Genomic DNA, 21,200 nt, shown 5'->3' on the forward strand with positions numbered 1-21,200 from the left:
TTGTTAGATTTTGTTAACTGGATTAGTTTTAGGTGGGCCCAGTGGTTAAAAAAAATTAAAAATTTAAACCTCTTTTTTTTTCTTAATTAAGTTTCTTATCAGTATTTACTTCTTAAATTTTCTTAAGTAAAAAACCTTATTAAATTCACTGCCTTTGCTTAGTAGCTATAATGTTCTATATATTTTTATTACGGCGACTACTGGCATAGACTTCACTCAATGGCTTAGTTTAATAGCTCAATAATATAGTAATTTGAAGCGATCGATCATTGATATTTAGTAATAACACAGCGAACCTAGATTGAGTGACTTAATATATTGGCTATAAAATATAGTAGGAGTTAAGCGTATTTGTATTAATAAAGAATTATATATTAATTAGATAATTGAGCCAATCCCCCACTTAGAGAGCCACAATAAGCTGAAACCATGTCGGTAATCTGAAGTTATCTGGTGTAGTTTTAAATTTAATTTTTAGCTTGATTGGGATTGTCTATTGTGCACATTCTATAAGTAGTATTAATATCTAAAGGAAAATATAAGTTATACTACTGGGGTTAGGCCAAAATTTAGATTGCATCTCTAAAACTTTTTTATGTATCACTTAGCTCCATTATATTTCTAGACTTTAGTTTTAATATAAAGAGATGAAAGGCTCCTTTTTGTTTTATAACAATTAATTAGGGAGAAAAAACCTTTGGTCTTGTGCTTCTTTTATCTAATCTTTCTCACTTTTATATTTGGAATATTACAAATATTTCCAAAGAGATTTATATAAAGAGCAAAATGGCAAAGAAAGACTAACAAATCCACATAAATTAGAATTATAAGGAGATTAAAAACTAAATTTTAAAGAGACATTTTAAATTTTAGCCTAACCACAAGGGATAAAATGTATTTCCTTAGTATCTATTGATCTATCTATCTATTATTGCGCAATATATTGAATTATTGTATAGTTTATTATTGCAGATAGTTCATAGTTCAGAATAATGGACAAAATATTAGTGATCTATTATATGCTCAAATTTAATTATTGGTTGCTGTTATAAGTTCCTTATATTCAATTAATTGCTCATCTTAGTTATGTTAATAATTTTTGGTATTGAGTGTCATCAACCAATAACCACTATGCCTTCTTTATTCACTCTTTTTTTTATTTAAATATATACTTTGAATAAATTGGAGCTCCCTGAACACCATCATGTATTACTAAATTTTTATCTAAACTTGTAATTAGAGTTGCAAAGTGTTAGTTTTCACTCTCTTTTTTTTTGGTATCAGTAAGTCGTGGGTAAAGTTATTTTTGTCCACACTACATGATGAATAATGTCATTGGCATAAGAAATGAGACAACATGCAAGAGATAGCATACCAAGATAAGCAACATTTCTATACTTTACTGCTGTTTGTTCCATGGAAGATCATACAGAGAAGAGACCAAAAGGCAGCAAAAAAGAAAAAGAAAAAAAAAGAAGCTAAGAGATTACAAATTACATACGCCTTTCATTTCTAAATCTGAAGGCGAATAAATGTTGAAGTACATCGCCTGTCTCCTTGCTCTGCAATAATATACATCGTTCCGTGTGTGGTTGAATGCTGTACAGTCACTATGTAGCACAAGTCCATCTTTAGCTCATTCTCACACTGCCTGCAGGATTTGTGACCCTCCACTTATCAAGTTCTCAGGAAGTGTCTTCAGAACTTTCACTCGAAACATAGCCTGCATATAATTAAGTAGTTCAAAAGTTATAGAAGCACTTGTTTTACCTAAAGCTCATCGAAAGAATCTCCGAAGCCGATTGCAATAGAAGCAAAGGAAAGAAAAATCCTCGAATAAAGATAAGTACTACACATGTTGGGTGATTTGCTCCAAGAAATTGGGACCTAGTAGGACAAGTATTGCCTGACTTGCAGCCATGAGTTACTTACATAACATAAGTATCTCCCTGTACTGCTCTGAAAGCTTCGTTATTGGCTTCTGAACAGGTACTAACAATGTGCAAACTCAATTTAAAGGAATATATTGTCTTGCAGAGTAGAGAGTGAGTTTTTAAATGCTACAACATTATTTGTTTAAGCTAGTGTACTTACTAGTTGCTACCCTAGATTGACACTTCAAGATATGGTGCAGCTACTGCTTCAAAAAGGATCATCTTTATAAAAATCGATTGGTAATGGCATTCCAAGTGCCTTAACTACACCATGGCATGCAGTGGACTGTGGACAGTATATAAAATGTGCAAGACTATTCATCTGTTATGTATCGCAGCACGATGCCCAGAATGCGAGTCCATGTTAAGGTCAAGTAATTGCTACATAGAACTGAGAGAGATTTTCAAATATAAGAAATCGTATATTTGCTCTGTGTATTATCAATATTTCAAATAAGTGAAAATCTATAACAAGCATATTTCTATCTTATATTACGTCGACTGGGATCAGTGTGACATCCATAGCCATTATTCCCTACATACTTAATTATCATTGAAGAAACATATGTTGTAATTTATAAATACATATTGCTTTTTAACATATCACTTTATTGTATGAAAAAATGAGTTAGAAAACAGAACCCCTATTAAGTGTGCAGCCATTCTTGTTCATGGGTACGAATACACAAGAGTTATATATAGTTATATACAGCTTGATGAAGCAAATAAATCCCTAATTACTGTCAAATATGCTGAAATATATAGATGTTACTAACCATTTGATCACAATGAAATATTAGTTATTGTCTTGCTAAAAAATATAGTTATTTTGGTTTTATATTTACCTTTAGATGGCCTATAATTGTCATATTCTCATATTTTATGCTTACTGCATCTCAGCCTCATTTAACAATATATATTAAATGGCGCATAAAGGAATGGATCATCGTATCATGCATTGGTTTCTAGATGAACTGAATTAACATATCTTATACTTGCTTGAAAAATCCAATTCATGCTGATTAGAAGCATGCATAGTAAGAATCATTGATTTTTAGGTAATACACAGTACAAAGTAAGTAGATCACCTTCTTATCAGAACCGAATAGGATGATGTCAGATGGGTGGAATCGAACAGGAAAGTTTGGAGGTACTCGATACCGTCTCCCTTCATTGCTGGAGAGAATGAGCATATAAGATGAATTACTCGATATACTAGCTAATCTGAAGTATTTTAATCAGATGGTGGTCATCTAATTTACAACATACTCAGTGATCCAGGTGCCATGTTGGCTGCGCATATCAGTCAAGTAAAAGGCATTATCCTTGCAAGTTATACGAGCATGAACATCTGATACCTGGGAAAAGAGAAACAGCTGAACCAATCAAGAAGAATAAGAACTTTTCACTATACTCTGAAATAACTTGGCTAAACAGTGGTAAGGATATCTCCACACATTTAATTCAAATAAACTTCTTAGGCTTATTAAAATATCTTGAGCACAGAAATGAGAGAGTATTAGAATATCAAAGATTAAAACTATCATTCTCTGACATCTTAGGTTTTAGAGAAAATAAGTTAACAATTCACAATATCTCCATATAATGCAAGATATGCCACAAGACATTTTCAGATGTCATATTGTAGGATATTGAGTCAAATTTCAATCAATTGGTTTTACCAACCAGCAGAGAGGCCGAAACCCTTTAATATATGAATGCTTTGCCCCACAATGTAGATATTGTCTACTAACCTGTGATGAAGGCAAAGTTAATGTTTCTCCTGATATGCCAGCATGCAACCGACTTCTGAAATATAAACTCATGCATCATGTAATTTTTCATTTTAATAAAACAGTATTAATAAAATAACAAAAGAAAACACATTTAAAAATTACCCTATAGTTAGTGGTCTCTCATCATCTTTAATCAAATGAATGGGTCGTGAGGCATTATTTCCAGTCTCAATGGGAAAGAGATACCACCTGCGAAAGAAGGTACCTCGTTGTAAGAAAATACATTCAAAAAGTTCTAGAAAATAATGCTACCAAATTTCTCAAGAAGAAAGTGACATACTCTCCTGTCAGAGCTCGTTCCATTGCATCATCATCTTCAAACCATCTCTGTAGCTGGTTGCTTGCCTTCAATATGTTACTAAACATTACTAACTTTCTATACTAATATATGTACACATGAAGCTTAAACTCTCAACGTACAAGCAAATAATATTATATATGGGAAAGTAATTTTTTATTTGTACAAACATACCTTGTCAGAGAGTCGGCAGCTTAATGACCTGCCTTCAAGTTTGTAGCTGCAAACAGGAATAGGTATAGTAGAGTAGTTCAGAATATAAATATATTGAGTACCGACAATCATATAGATTTAAATATTGTCAATTAAGGTCTTGACTAGAACAAAAACAATTTTTACTCCTAAGAGAAAATGATACATTTCAAGGAATAAAAAGAATACAAGGTGTGCTCATTCTTTTTCACATATAATCATAGTTTAAGGCAGGCATACTGCATTATGTGTCATGCTAATGCCCTTGCAGAATGCTATTGAGATGTTACCTCCATATTCCACTTTGGGCTGACCATATTGATCAGGGATATAGCATGCTAATCAGTATGGAGAGTAACAAATAATATAACTCATAACATGACATAAATGTAAAACTACCAATATATGGGTTATTCAAATATTGTTTAAGTAAAACATCTATAGAACCCTATTGATTGCACTTTAGGTTAATGAAAGCTGGAAGCAGCCTTCCAACACTTTCCCTAAGCAAAGAAAGATTAGACTGTATAAAGATGATAGCTTTTCGAGGAATTTATCTAAACTCTATATCCCAAATATGCTAATCAGGAATAAGACAACTAAAACACAATCATTTTTCAGATCATATCTAGCCAATTGAAGCATGTATATGACAGGTAGAACTAACTAGGTCGGACTCAAGATAAATGAACACCTGTTGCCACCTAAAACCCAACTAAGCATCAGTGGCATTCCAATCTTGATGAAAAATCTCCCTCCAACTCTTCCAGGATGTGGTATCCGCAACTTGGTCAGAAACTACAAAAAGAGAGACCATTGATTTAAAGATCTAGTTACACAATGAAAGGATACTAAAATCCTTCACTTCTAGATTACTATTCATCTTTTCGAGAAAGTATACTCAAGTTGGCTTCTACAATTTAATTCATAACGTACCGACAAGGGACCCAGCCCTACGCCCAAATATGGCCTGTAAGTTGAAGCCATGTTTGCAGCCATTCTTGCCATTCCATATATAATGGCAACACGGATTCTTCTCTCCTTCTCGTAACTGAACCAAAACATACCACGAGAAGTTCCTGTACGTTAGTGGATAAATGTGCAAAAGGTCTAGAAAATTCACAATCTAATGAAAAAAAACTCTAATGAGCTGCACCCTAAAATGCATGGAAGAAAAAGAGAGTTTTCACAAAGCCCTTAGACTAGTTGTGTTTCTCCGTAGCAAACACTGAACTGAATCCTACTGAAAGAGCAAATTAATTTACCGCTTTAAAGAAGCTGGTACATCCATAGAAGTCCCAGTTTCAGTACTCTGTATCCATGATTTCTCCAGCTCCAGGGCAAGTTGATAACTATCCTGTAAAGATACAAAAAGAATGCAATGCTGGAATCATGCTGAAATTGAAGTAATAAATAATAATACATATATATTGGAAAATATCAAACTTATCGAGGGCTTCTCTAGACAGGATTCTCTGGCCATAACACCCTCTTTGGATCTCAATAATGAAATCAAGTTCCAATATCTTCAAGTCACATCCATAGTTATGTAGTAACAGCACACCAAGATGAAATTTTTGCATACCTCAATGGCCATGCAACCTCCTTGACCCATATTTGGTTGCATAGCATGGACAGAGTCCCCAAGCAAGGTCACACGCCCCTTTCCCCAGCTCATAATAGGTACACGATCATAGATGTCACGACGAAGGATTGCCTCCTCATCAGTTGCATTTATTAAATCTAGAACATTGTCGCACCAACCGTCAAATATTTTAAAAAGTCTCTCCTTTTTACCTGCAAAAGGATCCAAAATCCATCAGCATTAAAGATGAAAAATGGCTAAAGCATATGGTGGTGCAGAGATAATTAGTAGTTGTTCCAGAACCAAGATATTGACATTTATCTTCCTGGTATCTACTATTACAGAATTACTAGACCTAGCTGTTTCAGTGGACTGCAAACTATCAGCCAGTAACATAGATTTCTAGATTGTCTTCTTTGATGAATGCACGCAGTCATGACTAATCCATTATAATGCATCATCTGATAGCAAAGATTTTCCCTGCTTCTTTTTATATGCACAGATGCAGTACAAATAAGTGTGAGCTCTTATTTCATCACTACACTTTTTGTAATCATAATTGAAGACAGTAATGAACATCACAATGGCTCCATTACTTTTTCTTGTTTGTCCTTCCAGATTCTTCAACTTTACTAATACATCTGGTTCATTAAAACCCCATTAACCATGAAACCTCCAGATATAAATAAATTGGGCAACAAGGATCTGATATATCTAAGAGCCCAGATCAAGCAATCTGAGTCCCATGTGTAGATGTTAAAGCATCAAAGGAGAACGTTGTAATAGTAGAATAGTATGACAGTAATATTTGACCATAAATACATAAATTATTGTCACAATATTTGGACATATAATTTCTCCTATATATCAGCTGATCTTTAAGCAAATATCAATTGCTTCTTTACTGCAGATCCTCAATTCACTGTAAGTCTCAGAGGCTATAAGTTGATGGAGTTTGGTTATAACCCAAACTTCTACTTTGATCTAGCTTTCTTTTCTGCTTTTGAGTAGTCTTGCACAAGCTATGATATACTTATCTTTCCATTGACAATTAAGTTGTTGGCCCTCATCAACACTTCTACTAATGAAAATCACATGTCCATTTGAGGAATTAATCGCTTAACTAGAGGACAAACTTTTCCAGGTCAACATAAACTGCAATAGATATCATAAATTCAAAATACTAAAGGAGAAAATGATGGATAAATAATGCAGTTAGGAATAGTTTGCATAACATAAAAATCTTCTAATGTAGAAAACCTTAATCCAAAATATCTACCATTTGCAACATCAGTGCCACCAGGAGGTTCCTTGTGAAATGCATACCATTGCATTTTTCCAGCACCAACATCAGAAGAAACAAAATATTGCTTGTGACCAAGAAATACTCGATACCTAGAGATGGAAAGGGCCATGTATAATCAACTTTACTGCAACATTTTAAGTATAAATAACTTCTATGTGGAAGATTAGTAAGTGATAATAGATATGAGACATACCCAACAGTTTCAATGTCTGGAGGCACAAAATCTGCAATACCAGTGTAGCAGGTGTACCCAGAATAAGATGCCTCTGTCAGTCCAAACAAGATCTTACGCACCTATTTAGAAGAAGAATAGGATTATGAGATTGGAGAAGATCTTTCGACAAGATTCTTAATTATTAAAAAAAATACTGATTATTTATTAAACCTTTGACCATATTCCATCAGCTCCAACCAAGAGATCACCTTCATACCGTTGCCCATTCTCAAGTATGACTGTAACCTGCATCCATTATAACTATACTATAAACTGAAGAGTACTTCCAAAGTTCCAATATTGTATTCCTGGAATCTTAAACTATTACAGACTTCACAAGGACTAAACAATCAAGGGACCAGAAGGAAATTATGGAGCTTTAAGTTTTGACCCCATCTAACATCAATGACTTTACTCCGAAAGGACCTGATTACCTCACCTTATTTCCATCATCAACAAAATCGACAACATTGCTGTCATTGAATATAACATCATCGCCAACAGCACGAGCTAGTATTTGTTGCAAAGTCATGCGGCTAATAACTCTTGTGACTGGAAGTCCACGTTCTGCTGCAGGAGTAAATGTATCAAACTTGATGTACCTGAATTTCAATTTGAAGTCACTCGATATATCAACCAAGACAACATATGGAAACATTTATTAAAGAATTATATATTTAAGCCATAACATAAATCTAGCTGCCTGATATCTGTCTTTACTCGACAAAACGAGTTTAATTAACACATCCTCAAATAAGTGTGAGCAAATAAACACCATTGGCATGATTAGCCAAGTTGCAGATTGGGAAATACACAAAAAATTGTGTATCTGAAATGTCACATAAGGAACTTCATAATTGAATAATTACATAAGACAAAGTATTTAATGGATCAGATTTTCGTCAATTAGAAAATTGTGAAAATAATGAAAACCAAGGGCATAAAGTTGACATGATGGAGCATGTATCATGTACTCTATTTTCATAGTAAAAGTAGGTCTCTTATAATAACCTGTTAAAACAGTGAGTCTAAGTCAATTTTATAGGGTTGTGCTGAAAATAATCTCAGCCCTTAACTTTTCTCTCTGTTCTCTAAGACTCTAATTAAGTCAAGGCAAATATCAAAATCTTGCCTCTTACCTTCTCCTTGTGAAAGAATAAGGCAGCATACAAGGAAAAAAGAAAAGCTAATGGCATTGAATGACGATAATAAAAAGTACATACATAGGCACATGAAGCAAAAATCGCACCAATTTTATCTGCAAGAAGAGGAACGGTTGTTTGCATAGGAAGTAAGCGGAAAGATAGAAAAAAGAAGAAAGCTGAAGTTCTTTTATCCTAAGATCGAGATGGTATATGTAGTGAGTAACAACTAGATTTAAAAAAGAAATATTGGACAAAAGAACATATTAAATTGACAAATAATTCAAGCCCAAGAGTTCCAAATTGAAACCAAGAAAGTGGATAGCCACAAAGAGATCATATACCAAGCGCCCGATAATCCATCAACAATCCCACTGACCCGGTCTCCGGTGATGCACCCTTCTTCCATCACCTTATCTGCAACCTCCAAATCTATAACTTCCAACGCAGCCAATGCGTTGCTCTGCAACTGGATTGGCCCCCTGAACTTCCCTTCTCCTTTAATTGCAGTCATATCCTTCTCAAACACCAACACTTCAAACCCCTTCCTCTTCGCCGCAAGGGCAAACACCAACCCACCAATCCCACCCCCAGCTACAAGAATCCTAATCTTGGGAGAATCAGCTGCAGTTTTAGAAGAGACCACCTCCTTTAACCCACTTCCAGATGCCATTGCAATTGCCAATCTACCATGCCTCCTCTGATAAGTACCGCCACGGCAAAGATGCTTCTTTTGGGCAGTAGAAGGTAAAGATTTTTGAGGAAAAGAGAGGTAAGTATTTGAGAAGAAGATCGGCGCAGTACTGGGTGAGGTGTAGTATAGTGCCATGGCCACAGGAGATGGAGAAGAAGAGAGGAAACTTGGATCCCAAAGTGGAGGAGGCTGTGATTCCTAGGCATAGATATAGCAGTTGCGGTTGGAAGTGGGTTTAAACAGTGGTTTCCCTTCTCCTTTTGCGCCCACCGAGTAAAGATGTGGGAATGGAAACGTGGCAGCTTCATACTGCTCAGGTGGATTGAGACAAAATCTATAATATGTTTCTGGACGGTGGTCAATCGTCAATGATTAATTGGGGCGGTTTTCTTTGTCTTTATACAATAAACTCCAGATTCTTCCATCTCTCCACTAGTCCAGTAGTCATGGTAAAATGGTAATCTCAAGGCAGCTTTTAAGGATTATAAATATCAGGCTTTTGATTACAGTTTTCCAAGATAAAGAAAATTTTATCTTTTCATTTTCACTCTTTCGATCCGCCAATCTCCATAGCATCCTATATGTGGCAGTGAGAATGCTATTTCGGTAAATATTGTTGAAACCAATGATTCTTAAATAAACATATTTATTAATTAAACTAGGACATCACAGACATTTATTCGCATGCGAACAGAATATTTAATAGGAGAGCAAATTAAATAAGCAATGTTTCTTTACGAAGGTTTGATCTAGACAAGATGGATCACTGACCCTAACAATTGAGATTAAAAGGATAGGTTGTTGCCACTGTTGCACTATGGATATGTAATACTGTTATAATATGATGCAATGATGCAGATATTAGGATACAATCCACTTAGAGCAACTCCAAATTTAGTATTTGGAGCCCGATAGAGCTCCCGGCACCAAAGCTAGCTCCAAAACAATGAGCTCCAAATTTGGAGCCCCATAAAAAAAATGGAGCTCGGCTCTATTTGTCTTTTCAGCTTTTTGAAAATATTAAAATTGTCGAATAATTATTATATTCAATTATTTTAATTTTATCTGTATCCTTTATTAAATAATTTAGTTAGTTAAACTGAGTATATAATTAGTTTTACTAATCAGTTTTTAATAAAAATAATACCATTGGAAAGGTCTCATCGAGACCTTTAAAATGAGTTTAATGTTAAATTATTTTTGAGTTAATTTAAATTTTAAATTTTTTATTATTTATAAAAATGAGTCTAATAAATTATGTGTCCTAAAATATAATTGCAAAAAATCATTCCCAATGTAAATATTAAATATTAAAATACATTAGATATGAAATACATTAAATAAAAATTATATTAAAATATCTATTATTTTTATTATGTTTGGTTAATTTCTGCTTATTTTATGTAATGTAATTTTGATATTTTTAGTTAATGACATGTAATACTTATTTCGATATTTATTTCGTGTAATGTAATTTCGATGCTAACTATATATTTTTTGTTAAAAAATAATAACACTAAGATAACCTATTAAATATTTAAAATAACTAATATTATAATATATATTATATTATTATTTTAATAAATATGGAACCCGGTGCTTTGGAGTGCATCGGAATCCTCCTCCATTTTTAGCTCCATATTTGGGCAACCGTTAGAGATAGGATTGAAAAATTTTATATTATTTTTTGTGTACGATAGTTTATATAATGAGATCTTCAATTAATTTATTAAAAAACTATCCTTCAATATAAACAATTAGTATTATGTACTATATTACTAACTAAAATGTAAGATAAACAAGTAATTCAATCTATAAACCAAAAGAAATTAGCCATTATAATAAAATTTTCTAATATATATTATATAAAAAATAAAAAGAACGTGGAAATGAAAGGTGATAGTATCCTTTGATTTTACTTTTATTGGTAAGAATGTGGAAAGTATCTAAGAAGTATTTCATAATATATTAATGTAAGTTCCAAAAATTCGGATACTAAGGAAGTCTTACTGTATCTGATACGGTTCAATACCAGCATAGCAAGAATCTTGAAGTATCTGCGTTTCGTAACTCATGCACCATGAGGCTCTTATTCAAATGAGTTTTGGTACCAATAACAATTAACAAGTCATCTTATTAAATTGAGAATCTTATCGTTGTTCACAAATATAAGATTCTTTTTTTCTTCTTCTTTTTAAATCAAGATGTAAGTAAAACGTTATTGTGATGATTCAAATTCGAAAAGCATGGATGAAAGAAAAAAGAACTTACCAATTCCCAGATATCCCATCCACAAGCCCATTAATTCGATCCCCAGTGATGCATCCCGTCCTCATCACCTCCTCCGCGACATCCATATCAATGGCTTCCAACGCCGCCAGCGCATTACTCTGTATCTGGATCGGTCCTCTGTACTGGCCTTCCCCTCTAATAGCGCTCACGTCTCTCTCGAACACCATCACGTCGAAGCCTTTCCTCTTCGCTGCCAGCGCGAACACCAGCCCTCCAATCCCGCCCCCGGCGATGAGAATCCGAAGCTTGGGCGTCGCAGCCATGGCGGACTCCATCTTTGGAGAAGACCCAGTTGAGGATTCCGCATCCGGAGTCGAAGCGCGGGCCCATCTCCTCCTCTGCGTCCTGGTTTTGCTAAAGAGGCCCTTGCTTTGTACCCAAGGTACGGGGAGACCGTCGCAGAGATTGCAGCTGGGTATGGGTAGGAGAGAGTTGATCTTGAGGAAGGATGATGGGGAAGTAGTTGGGGTAGTATAAAGCAATGCCATGAGAGAGGCAATAGAGAGTCGATGGGAGATGAGAAAATTTGGGATCTTTTTTTTCTTTTCCTCTTTTTCGTTCTCCTTCCTTGGGGTTATGGAGAGGAAGGTAGGAGAAGGGAGAAACTGGTGGCGATGGGGAAGGGGCCAATGGGAGCCAATTATTGGATTGCAATTTAGATTGTGGATATGGGAATTTGGTAAGTTGCTATTGCTTGTGTGAATTGGACTACGGGAGATCTTTTGTTTTTTTTTTTATTATTCTGATTTTTTCTTTTAATTTTCTGTTAGAGCTTATTTTAAGTATTGTGCTCATTTAGATTAGTGGGTGATGAGTTGTGGCTTTTTTTTTGGAGCATTCATTAGCCTAAAGTCTAAATATGACATCGATAAAGAGTCAACCCTTTCTAAATACAGAAATATTTAGGTCTAGGCTTCAAGTCATATGCTGTCATTCTGTCGAGCTGCTCCTCCAAGTCAATCACACTATTGAACCATTAAGCTAAGCCACCAAATAATTTTCTCCACAATATTATTTGGGATTAGAGTCGAACATATGACCTCATTGGCTATGGAGAAGGTACTTACCAACTCCAGCCAACTCTACTAGAGTTAGGAGTGCAAACAAGCTAAGCCTGAGCAAGCTAACTCTAACTTGGCTCAAAATACATTTCGAGTCTTATAATTTTACTCAGGCTCGGTTCAGCTTAACTCGAGCCCGGGCCAAACCGAGCCTGAAATGAGCCTATTATCAAGCCTCATTCAAGCCGAGTCGAATCAAGCTGGACCGAGCCAAATCGAGCCCAATTCGAGCCACAACCTATTTAAGCTGGCTGCGGTTGCAATTGCAATTGGCCTTGGTCCATCACGTGCAACCCGTGCTCGAAGTGCATGTGAGGGGCACAGGGTTGGCAAGGTGGGAGTACTAGGCCAAATTGGATGCCTTTCTGAGTCGCGTCTCCATAAAACCTAAAACCCTAAGAGAGAGAAAGGTGGGAGCAAGCGAGTCATGCCTCACCTTCACCGGGAGGTAAACATACCACCATGGAGGGCGAAGGCGACGGATGCCATCACTCGCACCGCCTTTCAGTCACCGGTGGTGTTTATCTACGGCCCCAAGAGCAGTGACAAGTCTATCTTCTCTTGGTTTCTTCTCAGTACTCTTGTGAAGGTCTCCTCCTCCACTTATTAATTTGGTATACCCTAGGGTTTACAAAGTGTTCTTGATGAGATCAAGCATCATGTGAGCTTATGCGCAGGTACAAGAGGCTTAGCAATAGGGCTATCAAAAAAGCCCATGGACTCATGAGGCTCGCGGGCTTGGCTCGATAAGAGCCTAACTCGAGCTTTTAAATGAGCCGAGCCGAGCTAGGATTTTAGGCTTGAAAGTATTATCGAGCCGAGCCAGCACTGGCTCGCTCAGGCTCAACTCGAATAAAAAAAAATATATATATACCAACCATTGGATCTAAGATCCAAAGGTTGGTATGATCTATATAAATAAAAGAAAAAAAATCCTAATCTAACTTCATCTCCCCAAACCCATCGATGCATCTCCCCCACACCCCAAACCCTTTCCACTGAAACCCCAAACCCTCTTCATTGCCTCACTAGTCAACACTCACCATTGAAAATCCATCTCCACCATTCAAGCATCCTCACCGAAGCCACACTGAGCGTCCTCATTGGAGCCGCGGCAAGGAAGAGGATAGTGGTGTGAGGGCTCTGCTCTGGCTATAACGGAAGCATTTGTAGGGCCATGGCGCAATCTCTCCTGGCCATCGGCGAGGGCTTCTTTTGACAAGGCTGCGATGATGACGCCAAGCTCTCCCCCTACTCTGCCACCTCATCAATGCCTAGCCCCAAATCCTTCCTAGTGAGTCAAGCTGTTGAGCCGAGTTCAGCTTTTCTAGCTCGAATAGAGCCGAGATTTTCTACCTCTTAAGCCGAGCCGAGCTGGGCTTAGCTCACTCAAGCTCAGATAGTTTACACCCCTACTTGGCGAAGGAGGAGGACGACGACGAGGTGGCGGCTTAAGGAGGAAGACGAGCATGGGGCGACGATTTAAGAAGGAGGATGAGGAGTCTGCTTGTCGTTGCCGAAGGAGAGGAGGAGGCAGGCCGCGGTGGAGAAGGACAATACGAGTTGAGCTAGCGCTTTGAGAGAGTTGTCGTCGGGAAGGAAAGTTGGGATTTCAGATTTGAGAACTAGGGTTTTGTGAGAAAGAAACCCTTTCATACCGAGCTTATTGAGCCAAGCCGGCTCCATCTCAGGCTTGGCTAGAAATTTTTTTTGAACCATCTAGACTGGCTCGGGCTCAGCTCAGCTCTAACCGAACCGAGTCGAGCTCGAGCTTTAGTCGAGCCAAGCCCAAGCCGCTCTTTTATTTTGCCAATTGTAGCTAGAGTTGGTTGGTGGTTGATTTTTATGTATATGAACTTGGTCCTTTACATAGACAGCAGATCTTCTGTAACCGTGGATTTAGATATTTCCTGCATTCAGGTATTTGGCAGGAGGTAATAGGCAACTGAATCGGTTTTGAGGCTAATTAGGGGGTGCCAAGTAGATTGCAGAGTGAAATTTTATGCAATTTAGCTTGCAAAAATATAGATAGATTACCTGCTGCTAGGACAGGAGCTTCCTTGACTGCTATTTTGGTAACCCTGAGGATATTTTCTCGAAGTAATTCTCGGCCATTTGAAGTTTGAATTAACTTTTCTCAACAAAAAAAGAAAAAAATAAAAATAAATAAAAGCCTCTCCCACTTGTGACGTAATTGGTTGGTATATTTCGAACCAGAAAACACAACGACATGCCAAGCAGACACGTTGTCGCACCCAGCGTCTCAAGTTTGGGGTGCGCGCCACACGCCGTATGTTTCAAAAGATCTGAGATTTTTATTGGCTTAGTGTCACAATAATCGAAAATAATATTTCTCAAATAATAATAATAATAATAATAATAATAATAATAATAAAACATCAAGCACGGCTTCGATTTGGATTGAAATAAAAATTATATTTTTCTCGAAGTAGACTTGAATCAAGCTCGTCTTAAATTATAACAGTGATTAATTAATTTCATTCCTTTTCTTTTCTTTTCTTTTTCCTTTAAATTTGAGATATGTGAAACATTTCCTTTTCAAATGTAATCCTGAAATCATCTCCATATATTCCTTTTAGATCAGAATGGGCTACTCTGCTCATAAATTTATCAATGTGTATTTATGTCTTCTTAGGTTAATTTATTCTACGTTAAACATAGAAAAGCAAGGAACTGAGAGGGGAAAGGAAGTTCGAAAAGTAAGTTCTAGTAAGTCACCCACATACTATTAATAACATAGAGAAAGAAGCTCCCCATCTCAAGCTTACACAAGAGTCCAACATAAGCCTACATAGAGTCCGATATAAATTCAACACACCTTCACCTTTCTTATTGATCATACACCTAAAAACCATCAGGAAACAACCTAGAAGCCACCAAGATACACAGCAAAGGTGAACTCTAATCTAACATATAACCAGAAGATGCCCCCCAACAAATTCAGATGACACTGGAATTCACAGGCAAGAGCAGCCAAGCTAGAGAGACTTTGAAGAAGACAAGAAAAGCAAGGAACCTCTCAAAAGTTAGACACAGGAGTGCTTCAAATACCTGGTGCTGAGAATTGCAGCATGACAACGATGGAAGTTAGACTGCAATACGACCACACCCTACAATTATATGCCTTTTACTCCAAACAATTTGAGAAAACTGTAATGCTACATGGTGCCAAATAGAATGCCCACGTGTTCATGAGGCATTTAGTACCCATCAAAAAGGATTTCAAGAGGAAGGATCAAGTATAATGGGCATTATTCAAAGAGAGATGCATCGCCCAGAGGGAATGAAGGAAATTAGCCCTAAGAAGCAAAAACCGTGAATTTATCCAGGACCAAAGATAGAAAGGAGGAGCAAACTAAGATACAGACAGATGGGAAGCTTAACTCTAGATGATAGGTCTGGTATTATCTGATTTACAACAGAGGACGCAAATCCCCATTATATATACAACTGCCATCCTAACACAATATATGCATACCATGTCAAGCCCCACACCTCGTTTCACCAGGGGCCTGTTTGTGTTCTTTCCAAGCTCCGTTTCTTTAGCCCACGTGGCTGATTGATGAGCTCCAGTACCTGTTGGCATCGCATTAAGGCTCTTTCTTAAGACATAAAATTAATCAATAGCTAGTGCAAATTTCCAGCTGCATAAAGGCAAGCATGCATTTACCTAAAACTGCAAAACTAAGGAGATTAAAAAAAAAATCTAAGTTATGATTGATGGACTGAAATAACTTCATTAAACTACCACCATTGCATAGTTATGATTTACACATCCCCCTCATTTCCAGGGTTTAAGGTTTAAGCTTTAGAAGGATCTTAACATAATTTCACATGACGTGACTCAAATTTTCAAGAAACAATGGTAATTCCACCTAGACTGCTGGACATCAAGATCTTTAATCTTGAAACCTTTAATGCCATAATGATTAAACTTTAGATTTCATGCTTGCTTGGTTGTCAGTTAACATCACACAAGTACACATAAGTGCATATTAAAATTTTAAAACTCATTATACATTAATTAGAAACCTCCAGATAGTGTAATAGGGTAAGATAAGCCTAAATTTGTTAAATGTATAATATGCATTATTGGTTCATCATCTGTCAGCTTAAGTTTCTTAGTCAATTAGCCTAAACTTGATAAAGCCAGAATTTTTAGAAGTCTGAAATTTAAACCTCGTGTAGACCCATTTAATCTATATTTTCTATTATTTATTTTTGTGCGTGGAAGGCTGCACACTCCAATGTCTTTGTTTTATTCACATGTGGTGTATAGGAACCACACATAATGAACGTGTTACAGTTATGATATGCATCGTTGGTCCGTCATCTATCAACTAAAACTTTTAGAGTAATTGCTTACCTAACAAAACTAAATAAGCTAGAGCAAGATTCTACCATTTAAAGTGAAGAAAATGGTCTCCAACAAGTTTTGACTCTTGAAATTCCATATCTCAGCTTCTGAGGAAACTTTCAATCAGATTTGATTTTAAACCGGCTGTTCTACTTAGATAAACAGCATTTCCTTTATATATGAAACAACAGAACAACAAGTTCATATAAAAAATTATGTTGCCTTTGGAGATAATAACTTCTTTCAACCATCATATTACTACCAATATCTATTATCAGTTTCATACAAGTTTTGTGATTCTGAAGGAGCAGGAAAGTGCAGATTCAAAATTGTCACACCAGAGACATCCAGAGAAAGCTAAACTTCACCATGAACTGTTGGGTTATTGGAATTTGATAGTAAGAACAATGCAAAAGGGAAGGATTTCATAATTCCTCATATAACTTCTAATTTTAGGCATATACCACACCACTACAGCCTGTGCCTTTAGGGGATTACCACCTACCTGTGCTTCTGGCAGGACTGTGATTAAACTATTTGTGATTAATACATAGTAAGCACAATCAACAGGTTCCATTAATTAATTTAGTGATATGAAGAAAAGAAATAATATATTCCAACTGTAAGGCAGAAAATTGTAATAAAAGTACTAGAAAGAAACAATAAATAAATTATTCAAGAAAGTTGCCCATAAAGTGGTAAATTTAATCCTGACACAGATAGTTTGGAATCTTTAGAATCCACAGACGAACTTTATTTTAATGGCTAATGAATTTGCAAATCTTGTACTCTCCAATAAGCTGATTTACCATGCAAAAGCAAATAAATTAAAGAGAAGTTGGAAAATAGGTCTAAAAATAAATAACAATTTATGACAAAGCTACAAGCTGATCAATCTCAAAGTATATCACTTAAAAGCCCTTAGCAAATAATTCACATTAAAGAGGTAAGACCCAAAGGATGATTTGAAATTTGGATAGATTATCAATTTCCAATACTGACTTTTGAAGCTCTTTTTTCCTAGGAAAGGATCATTTTTCTTGCCCGCACTCCCACAAAACATACTTCATAAAAAAAAAAATAACTAACACGACAACTAAAATTTTGGGGTTGGCTAATTCACACATATATAAATTATATACACACAGCAATAAATCCTCTAAAATGATTGAAATAATACCCAATAACAATGAACAACTTTCTAAGTGAGTTTTTGGGACATTCTCATGAAAGTAGTAAACAGAAATAAGATAAATATTTAATAAAAACTAAGCATTACTGGCAAAATGCATCACATATATAGAATAAATCATTAATGGCTCAAACATGACAAAAACAATTACCTTAGTCTTTTGCATCTGCAGCATCTCAACCTGCACATTTATAACATTATTTAGTTTTACCGAAATGTCATGTCTCAAGAAGAAGATAATGTAGCACTGGAACTAATTCAAGCTATTTATTGTTAATGAAAGTGCACATAAGAACTAGTATTTCCCAAGGGATATCATCCAAAATTTTCTTTTAAATTCTCAAGAACTCCAAAATAGACTGGCATCATTGACTGATGATGCCACCTAAATCATAATGGAGTATAATAGTATATACAATACATTGCTGAGTGCACCAAAATCCCAGGAGGAAATGATCAGAATCACATGGTAGTCAGTTTTCAACAAATTGAAGAAAAATTTCATGAATTCATCCAGTTCTGACTAAGGACATCAAATCAAATAAAGGTACCTGTTTTTTCTGCAACTCTTCATTCTGTTCTTTAAGTTTTGCTACTTCAGCTTCCAACTCCATCGTATAAGCCTGCCATGTTGAATTGATAGCAAAATAGAATTATGATAAATATCTGAGTTCACAGATTAACATTATACAAGTTTCATTGGCAATCTAAGATAGTGGGATATCTTATGCATAATATGCAAGCACTTGTGCAACATAGCAAAAAGGGAGACCACATTTCCAAGTTGAATGAAATTTGTGGGGAAGTTTGATCAAAAGAGTAAGTGTTACTGTAATAGTAATTATTCCACCTAACCAGCTACCATTATGAATTCATTAGAAAGAAGTTTTCACTTTGTTAAACCCAAGGCATGCTAATATACAAAGATAGACAACTAAGAAAATAAACCATTACAAACAAAGAAGCAATCAGATTCGAACCAAATGATGGATTTGAAGCAAAATATAGGACGATGAAAGACAAAAACATGCACCTGCTTACGTGCACGTGATCTAGCAGCCGACTCCCTGTTCTTGATCATCCTCCTCTGCCTCCTCTCTACAACTTTCTCCACAGCACCGCCGCATTTCCTTCCCCTTAAACCTCCACTAAACACATATGGTACCGGCGACAATGACACATCCCCATTCTCCTTTCCAAACCCATTTGAACTCATATGGTTTGCAGGCAACCCTCCTGTTGCTGCAACCGTCACTCCAGCACCCACCAAGCCAACCATCCCTGACATCAGCCCATTATTAATCACCGGATTCCCAATCCCCAGCCCTCCTCCCCCTTTGCTCTCTTGCGGCTGCCCAAAACCCGCCATGGGACCAGTAACTGGATTAGCCACTTCATTTCCATTATTCCGACCAGTCTGACCGAAACCAAGAGCAAGCCCACTATTAGTATCATATGAACTTGGCAAGTTCCCATAGAACAGATCACTCCTACTATTGCTATTGTTATTGTTACTATTGTTATTGCTGTTGCTACCAAGCACTGATGTGGCCAGATCTTCTTTCACCACCCCAGCTCTTGCTAAGAACTCCTCAAGTGTCATCTCCCCGAGAGTCGGCTGACGCTGGTGATGGAACTCAGGGGCGCCAGCGGCGGACTCCTGACCACCATTTTCCGTCACGAGATTGCGCCATACTTCGTCAACTGTCTTCTGGCTAATCGTCCGCGGCAGTGTCAGCGACGAGCCCTGTCTCTGGAGGCCGGTTCCAGCTCCGACGCCGGCGAGGGTTGAAGACATCGCCTGGGTCTCCTCGGCGGTCCAGATGTTCTTGAGGAACTCGTCCATGTTCATCGATCCAAAGTCCTTCCCGGCGCCCCCGAGCATGCTCTGGAACTCGTCGAAGGTCAGGGAATAGATCGATCCCTGCCGTGAATCAAAGCCTATGTTCTTCGAATCCATTCTTGAGATGATATCTTCCTACTTCCACCTCTCCTCAATAGTCTATCTCAATCAACTCTCTTTCCGGGAATAAAGCAAGCACCTTGTAGACCAAACCCTGAACACACAAAAGTCCACCAATGGGATCAGGAAAGCCAGCAAGGAGATTAAAAGGAGATCAAGCTCCAGAAAACCCTAACCTCTACTTTCCTAAAGAAGAGGGAAGCAAGAACTCTCCAGCAGCTAGCATCATCCCGGGTGTTTGCAGGACGAGTATAATTATAGGAGATCTTACTTGCCAAAAATAGAAAAAAATTCCCCCCTTTTCTCTTGCCGAATAATTAAAGCATCGTGTCCTCCTTCTTCCGTTAAGAAGCTTAGGAGTGGTAGTTAATTTACTTTCCCGACACTATTAAAAAGATAATTTTGTATAATTATCATGGATTTAGGAGAGAAAGTACCTGCTCTCAGTATGCTGTTGGTGCTGCTGCTCGGGGTCAGGAGGGAGGGACAGGTGTCCTGATTTAAGAGTAAATGGAGACTGCGCATAAACTAATGGAAACGTGGCGAGTTTTGAGAACTCTGAGTTAAGGCGATGTGACGTGTTCACCAATAAGACATAGACATTTTGAGCACCTTTTACCGTCGGATCGACAACCCGACAAATATCAAGGACGGTCGGATTTACTTTATTTATTTTACAGAGTTTACATTTAACACCCTACACTACCTACCCTGCCTTTCAACAAATTTGTGATTTACACCCTGTTATTTTCTCAATTTACAAAGCCCTATGTTTTAGATCTTTTTGGGCAGATGGCATTAAAATAATATTCCATCAATTTAATATTTTTTTAAAAAATAAGAGCAAAATATGTTTGTTTTGGGTATTATATTAAGTTTTCTAGTAAAGTTACTTTAATTTAATTTAATTAACCGATCTAACAACAAAGTATATATATATATACCCAATGATATCTTAATTTTACATTGGGATTTTTTTTTTGTTAAGAGAGAATTGGAAACTTACATTGTGCCCCAATTAAATCGGCATTGTTGGATTTCGAACCCAGGAACACTTAACACGAAAGATTGAATTTATCTGCAGATATACACATTTTTTAAGCATGCCCCAAAATGGGACCACGTGACTGTTGGAGTTTTGGAAGGAACGATG

The 21,200-nt window shown here is 36.7% G+C and overlaps 2 protein-coding genes across 4 annotated transcripts; both read right to left on the bottom strand.

Moving 5' to 3' along the window:
* Positions 1-1,367: 1,367 nt before the first annotated feature.
* LOC140773098 (zeaxanthin epoxidase, chloroplastic) lies at positions 1,368-12,072 on the bottom strand. Of its 2 annotated transcripts, none has more exons than XM_073115469.1 (16): positions 11,433-12,072; positions 7,765-7,927; positions 7,497-7,571; positions 7,305-7,405; positions 7,085-7,200; positions 5,806-6,017; positions 5,486-5,577; positions 5,157-5,271; positions 4,915-5,018; positions 4,203-4,248; positions 4,011-4,075; positions 3,833-3,919; positions 3,689-3,743; positions 3,204-3,292; positions 3,023-3,110; positions 1,368-1,723 (listed from the first exon to the last, which is right to left on the bottom strand). In XM_073115469.1, the coding sequence occupies exons 1-16, from the start codon at positions 11,939-11,941 to the stop codon at positions 1,643-1,645; spliced, it is 1,998 nt and encodes a 665-aa protein (XP_072971570.1). In that variant the 5' UTR covers positions 11,942-12,072; the 3' UTR covers positions 1,368-1,642. The 2 variants fall into 2 exon arrangements, with proteins under 2 accessions (XP_072971570.1, XP_072971571.1); XM_073115470.1 differs by lacking the exon at positions 11,433-12,072 and adding an exon at positions 8,812-9,347.
* A 3,747-nt stretch (positions 12,073-15,819) lies between these two features.
* On the bottom strand, positions 15,820-20,568 carry LOC140773779 (bZIP transcription factor 46-like). 2 transcript variants are annotated; one of them, XM_073116516.1, is made up of 5 exons: positions 20,485-20,568; positions 19,118-20,141; positions 18,636-18,707; positions 18,236-18,265; positions 15,820-16,111 (listed from the first exon to the last, which is right to left on the bottom strand). In XM_073116516.1, the coding sequence occupies exons 2-5, from the start codon at positions 20,042-20,044 to the stop codon at positions 16,037-16,039; spliced, it is 1,104 nt and encodes a 367-aa protein (XP_072972617.1). In that variant the 5' UTR covers positions 20,045-20,141; positions 20,485-20,568; the 3' UTR covers positions 15,820-16,036. The 2 variants fall into 2 exon arrangements, with proteins under 2 accessions (XP_072972617.1, XP_072972616.1); XM_073116515.1 differs by lacking the exon at positions 20,485-20,568 and adding an exon at positions 20,224-20,432.
* Positions 20,569-21,200: the final 632 nt, after the last annotated feature.

This window comes from Typha angustifolia, chromosome 13, assembly GCF_048772165.1.
Source record: "Typha angustifolia cultivar Huaian chromosome 13, ASM4877216v1, whole genome shotgun sequence".
Taxonomy (NCBI): Eukaryota; Viridiplantae; Streptophyta; class Magnoliopsida; order Poales; family Typhaceae; genus Typha; species Typha angustifolia.